Source organism: Aythya marila (assembly GCF_965140915.1).
Source record: "Aythya marila genome assembly, contig: HAP1_HAP1_SCAFFOLD_1198, whole genome shotgun sequence".
NCBI classification, from domain to species: Eukaryota; Metazoa; Chordata; class Aves; order Anseriformes; family Anatidae; genus Aythya; species Aythya marila.
Genome location: NW_028137364.1, coordinates 3,259 through 9,769, shown reverse-complemented (window position 1 = coordinate 9,769; position 6,511 = coordinate 3,259). Strand labels below are relative to the sequence as shown.

At 66.1% G+C, this 6,511-nt stretch overlaps 1 protein-coding gene across 1 annotated transcript; it reads left to right on the top strand.

Annotated features, from left to right (window-relative positions):
- The first annotated feature begins 245 nt into the window (after positions 1 to 245).
- On the top strand, positions 246 to 5,681 carry LOC309890866 (dnaJ homolog subfamily A member 1-like). Its single transcript, XM_082785267.1, is given in 11 exon segments — positions 246 to 403; positions 503 to 589; positions 591 to 708; positions 2,127 to 2,177; positions 2,180 to 2,230; positions 2,335 to 2,409; positions 2,412 to 2,471; positions 2,474 to 2,560; positions 3,211 to 3,441; positions 3,590 to 3,690; positions 4,920 to 5,681. Coding segments are annotated over 11 exon segments (1,221 nt in total). The 5' UTR covers positions 246 to 271; the 3' UTR covers positions 5,148 to 5,681.
- The last annotated feature ends 830 nt before the right edge of the window (positions 5,682 to 6,511 follow it).

The following is a 6,511-nucleotide window of genomic DNA, read 5'->3' as shown; positions in this document are numbered from 1 at the left end:
CCTTTGTGTCCCTACCCCCCCCCTCCTCCTCCTCCCCCCCCCATTTTGCCCCCCCCCACCCCTTTGGGCCTTATCACCGCCCGGCACGCTGCCCACACCCTCTTATTTCGGGGGGGGGGGGTGAAGGGAAACTGAGGCACGGCCTCAACCACCCGGAGTACTACAAGGAGGACGAGGAGGAGGGAGGGGGGGGGGCTCAATCTCCTCGTTTTGCGCCCCCCCCGTTTATTTATTTTTAATTTTCCCCCCCCCCAGCGCGGCGAGGAAGAGGATGGTGAAGGAGACGGGCTACTACGACCTGCTGGGCGTGCGCCCCGCCGCCAGCCTGGACGAGATCAAGCGGGCCTACCGCCGCCTGGCGCTGCGCTACCACCCCGACAAGAACCCCAGCGAGGGCGAGCGGGTGCGTACGACCCCCCCACGTCACCCTCGGACCCCCCCCCGACCTCATATTTTCCTCTCACCCCCCTTTTTTGGTCTTTTTTGGTCTTTTTTCCCCCAGTTTAAGCAGATCTCGCAAGCCTACGAGGTGCTGTCGGACGCCCACAAACGGGCGCTCTACGACCGCGGCGGGGAGCGGGCGATGAAGGGAGGGGGGCCTGGGGGGCCGGGGGGGCGGCGGAGGAGGCGGCTTCGGGTCCCCCATGGACATCTTCGACCTCTTCTTCGGCGGGGGAGTGAGGATGAGGGGCAGGGCGGACCGGAGAGGTACGGGGTGAATGGGGGGTGGCGGGGGGAACCCGCTGGGGAAGGGGGTGTGGGGATCCTAAATGGTGGTGGTGGGGGGTGTGGGGGGGGTGGGGACCCTAAATGGTGGGACGGGGTACAGGGCACAGACCCCAAATGGTGGCCCTGGGATATGGGGTGGGACCCCAAATGTTGGCACCAGGGTACAGGGCACAGACCCCAAATGGTGGCCCTGGGGTGTGGGGTGGGGACCCTAAATAGTGGCACTGGGGCACAGACCCCAAATGTTGGCATTGGGGCGCAGGACACAGACCCCAAATTGGTGGCACTGGGGTGTGGGGTGGGGACCCCAAATATTGGCACTAGGGCACAGGGCACAGACCCTAAATGTTGGCATTGGGGCATGGAGACCCCAAATGGTGGCAGCAGGGTACAGGGCTCAGACCCCAAATGGTGGCACTGGGACGTAGGGCATGGAGACCCCAAATGTTGGCACTAGGGCACGGGGCACAGACCCCATATGGTGGCCCTGGGGTATGGGGCAGGGACCCCCAAGTGCTGGCACTGGGGTACAGGGCACAGAGACCCCAAATGGTGGCACTGGGACACAGGGCAGGGACCCCAAGTGGGTATCACCAGGGTACAGGGCAGGGAGACCCCAAATACTGGCACTAGGGCACAGGGCAGTGACCCCAAATGTTGGCACTGGGGTACAGGGTATGGACCCCAAATGGTGTCGCCAGGATACGGGCCACAGAGACCCCAAATGGTGGCCCTGGGGCACGGGGCATGGAGACCCCAAACACTGTCAGTGGGGTATGGGGCAGGGACCCCAAGCGCTATCACCAGGATACGGGGCAGGGAGACCCCAAATTCTGTCAGTGAGGCACAGGGCAGGGAGACCCCAAATGGTGCCACCGGGATACGGGCCACGGAGACCCCAAATTCTATCACTGGGGGCACGGGGCCGGGACCCCGAGCGCCGTCCCCGTCCCCTAGAGGTGCCCCCCCGGGGCCGCCGCCGCCGCGCTCTCCTCGTCCTCTCCTCCCCTCGCTACTTTCCCCGTCTGCCCCTCTTCAAAGCCTCGGCCCCGGGGGGGGCTGAGTCAGCCCCCGGGGAGCAGACGCAGCGAATGCAGTGGGTGCAGTGAACGCAGTGAGTGCAGTGAACGCAGTGAGTGCAGTGGACGCAGTGAACGCAGCGCGTGCAGGGCGGCCCCGACCCCGCCGGCGTGCTGGGGCTTGGCTCACGCTTGGCGCTGAGCTGGCAGCGCTTTTAATTAGCAGGCAGGGCAATTAGCAGGGCCGGGGCACCGCCGCCTCCCGCGGGTGGGGTGGGCAGCTCGAGGGTGCTTCCAAACCGGTCCCACGGTTTTTGGGTTGTTTTTTTTTTTTTTTTGGGGGGGGGGGTTAATCCGTGCGTTCCCCTCCCCGCGCAGGGAAGACGGTGGTGCACCAGCTCTCGGTGTCGCTGGAGGATCTGTACAACGGCGCACGCGCAAGCTGTCCCTGCAGAAAAACATCATCTGTAGGAAGTGTGGAGGTGAGGGGGGGGACACGGGGGGGACAACGTGGTTAGGAGCGGCCAGGAGCATCAGCGGGGTGTCCGAATCCAGCCCTGAGCTCTCCCCACCTCCCTCGGCGCAGGTTGTGGGGTGCGGGAGGGGGCGCAGCGGCGCTGCCCCAAGTGCCACGGCTCGGGGATGGAGGTGCGCATCCACCAGTTGGGCCCAGTATGATCCAGCAGATCCAGACCGTCTGCTCCCAGTGCCAGGGCCAGGGTGAGTGATCCGGCCCCGCGACTGCTGCCTCACCTGCAACGGCCGCAAGGTCGTGCGGGAGAAGAAAATCCTCAGCGTGCACCTGGACAAAGGTGAGGCCGGGGGGGAAAAAAAAAAGGGGGGGCAGGGGGGCGCCCCCCAAGCTCTCCCTGAGCACCCTGAGTTCCCCCTGCCCCCGAGCTGTCTCCACACCCCCCCCGAGCTCCCCTGAGCTCCCTCTGCACCCCCCCAAGGTCTCCCTGCGCCCCCCAAGCTCTCCCCACACCCCCTGAGCTCTCCCTGTGTTCCCCAAGGTCTCCCTGTGCCCCACAAACTCCCTCTGCCCCCCAAGCTCTCCCCACGCTCTCCCTGTGCCCCCCACACTCTCCCCGTGCCCCCCAAGGTCTCCAAACTCTCTCCACACCCCCCAAGCTCCCCCTGCCCCCCCCAAGCTCTCCACGCTCCCTGAGCCCCCTGCAACCCCTGACCTCTCCCCCTGCCCCCCTGACCTCTCCCCGCACCCCCCAAGCTCCCGTGTGCCCCCCAACCTCTCCCCACACCCCCTGATCTCTCCCCCTGCCCCCCCAAGCTCCCCACATCCTCCAAACCCTCTCCCCGTGTCCCCCCAAACTCTCTCCGTGCACCCCCCGAGCTCTCCCTGTGCCCCCAACCTCTCCCCCTTCCCCCCCGAGCTCTCCCCACATCCCCCCCAGAGCTCTCCCACCCCCTTTGACCTCCCTGCTCCCCCCCCCGCCCCCCAAAGGCATGAAGGACGGGCAGAAAATCACCTTCCACGAGGAAGGCGACCAAGTTCCCGGCCTGGAACCGGGGGACATCATCATCGTCCTGGACCAGAAGGAGCACCCGGTGTTTCGGCGCAGCGGCGACGACCTGATCGTGCGGAGAGAGATCAGCCTGGCCGACGCGCTCTGCGGCTGCCGCCAGGTCATCCGCACCCTGGACAACAGGACCCTGCTCGTGGCCTCGCAGCCAGGTGGGACGGGGACGCCTCGGTCCCCATCCTGCCCGCAACGGGGTCCCAGAGAGCTCCCCGGGGCTGTGGGGTTTGTGGGGTTGTCCCGTGACCCCCCCCCCCCCCCCGGTGTTGGGGACGGGGTGGTGATGGTGTTGTTCCCTTTCAGGTGACGTTATCCGGCCCGGGGATATGAAGTGTGTCCCCAACGAGGGGATGCCCGTCTACAGGAGCCCCTTCCAGAAGGGGAAGCTCATCCTCAAGTTTGAGGTGAGGGGCTGGGGGCGCACGGGAGGCGGTAGCTCCGTGCCCAAATCCCCGTGCCCCAATCTTTGAACCCAAATCCCCGTGTGCCACAATCCTCGTGCCCAAATCCCCGTGTGCCACAATCACCGTGCACCCACCCTCATGCCCAAATCCCGGTGTGCCCACCCTGTGCCCAAATCCCTGCACACCCCAAATCCCTTTGTGCCCACCCCATACCCAAATCCCCAAGTGCCCCAATCCCTGTGTGTCCACCCCATACCCAAATCCCCGTGCCCCAGTCCTTGTGCCCAAATCCCTGTGTGCCCACCCCATACCCCATTCCCTGTGTGCCCCAAATCCCTGTGTGCACCAAATCCCAGTGCCCCAATCCTCGGGCCCAAATCCCTGTGCCCGAGTCCCTGTGCACCCCAATCCCCGTATGCCCACCCTGTGCCCAAATCCCCATGCCCAAATCCCTGTGTGCCTGCCCAATCTCCGTGCTCCCCAATCCTCGTCCCCAAATCCTCGTGTGCCCACCCCCTGCCCCAATCCTCATGCACCCCAAATCCCTGCATGCCCACCCTGTGCCCCAGTCCCTGTGCCCACATCCCGGTGCACCCTAAATCCCTGTGTGCCCAAATCCTCGTGCGCCCACCCCGTGCCCCAATCCTCATGCACCCCAAATCCCTGCACCCCAATACCCGTGCCCAAATCCCTGTGTGCCTACCCCATACCCCAATCCCTGTATGCTCCAATCCCTGTGCCCAGGTCCCTGTGTGCCCACCCTGTGCCCCAATCCCCATGCACCCCAAATCCCCGTGCCCAAATCCCCATGTGCCAAAATCCCTGTGCACCCACCCTGTGCCCGAATCCCCGTGCCCAAACCCCCTGTGCGTGTCCAAATCCCTGCACGCCCACCCCATACCCCAAATCCCCGTGCCCCCACCCCGTGCCCAAACCCCCGTGCGTGTCCAAATCCCTGCACACTCCCCCCCATACCCCAAATCCCTGTGCACCCACCCTGCGCCCGAATCCCCATGCCCAAACCCCCTGTGCGTGTCCAAATCCCTGCACACCCACCCCATACCCCAAATCCCCGTGTGCCCACCCCGTGCCCAAACCCCCATGCGCATCCAAATCCCTGCACGCCCCCCCATACCCCAAATCCCCGTGCGCCCACCCTGCGCCCCCAATCCCCGCTCCCCGTTCCCCGCGCCCTAACCCCTTCTCCTCCCCTCTCTCCCACCCCGCAGGTGAAGTTCCCCGACCCCGGCTGGCTCCCCCCCGAGCGCCTGCGGCAGCTGCAGGCCTTCTTCCCCCCCCAGGAGGAGGTGATGGCCACGGAGGACACGGAGGAAGTGGAGCTCAGCGACTACGCCGCGCACGCGGGGTCCGGCCGCCGACCCTACAGCGCCGACCCCTACCACGAGGACGACCTCGAGGACGGCTCCCGGCAGCACGTCCAGTGCCAAACCTCCTAGCTGGGATTATGGGGGGGGGTCCCACAGCCTCCCCCCACACCCCCCCCTTTGGGTTTTTTTTGGGGGGGGGTTGGGGGGGGGCGCAGGCAGCAGCCGGGTTCGTCCCCGGGGTTGGGGTCGGTGTTGTGGGGAAGGGGCTCGGAGAGCCGGCACCTTCAGGGATTGTACATAGGTCGCCTTCCCGCAGCGCCTCGACCCCCCCCCCAAAAAAAAAAACACCCTGGGGAGGGGCAGAAAACCCCCCCCACTTGGGACTGATGGCGAGGGGGGGGCACCAACCTCGCCGCCTGCCTCAGTTTCCCCACCCGCAGCCCCCCTATGGGGGCACCGGGTGGTTCCCCAAATTTGCACCGCGGAGAGGATTTGGGGAGGGGGGGGCCCCCCCTCTGGTTCCGCTGCCCTCTGCCCCGCTGGGGGGGCCGCCCCCCTCCACAAATCGGCCCCCGGGGGTGCCGCTGCCCCCCCCCCACGCCCCCTGGGGGCCTCGCTTTGCCCGTTTCTTTCCTTGCTGGAGCTGGGTCTGGCCGGGGGGGGGCTTTTCTCTTTTCTCTTTGCACAGAATGGGGGCTGGGGGGGGGGGAGTGGGGGGGGGGGCGAAAAACCCCATCCCTTTAATTTATTTTTAGAAGAATTTTAACCTTTTTTTTCTCCTTTTTTTTTTTTTTTTTTTTTCTTGGGGGGGGGTGTGAAAAAAAGCCAGGAAAAGGGTTTTTTTTCGGGGTGGGGGGGGGACACTTTGTACGTGGCATTAAAAGCAAAACCCGAGTCCGAGCGGCGTCGCCTTCTGGCCCCCCCCCGCCCCCCCCCCCTTTGATGTGCGGGCGTGCCTCAGTTTCCCCAAACCTTGCTCACCGAGGGAGGGGGGCCCCGGGGGGGTCCAGGCTGCCCTGACCCCCCCCCCCCGGGCACCCGGGGCCCTTTGAAGCCTCCCCGGCCCCGTGCCCTGTCATTACCGGGACCGCAGACGGGGAAACTGAGGCACGGCCCCGGGGGGGTGCGGGGGGGGGGCTCTGAGCCTCTTTCAGCTCTGCCCCCCCCCCCAAATCCCCCCCCCCCCCCCCCCCCATAACCCTAGGGGCTGGGGGCTGAGCACGGCGGGGGGGGGGCAGGGAGGTGACCCCAAAGCTGTCGCCTCCCACAGGCACCCGGGGAGCCCCCCCGCTCGCAGCACCGTGTCCCCGACTGACCCCAAAAGGGGGCACCCGAAATAAGGGACCCCCCCACACCCAGCAGCTGCAGCACCAGGCATGGTGACCCCAAATAAGGGGACCCCAATGACCCTAAGGGGATCACAGTGACCCCAAGGGGACCCCGGTGATCTTAATGGAGGGGACCCTGGTGACCCCAAATAAGGGGATCCTGGG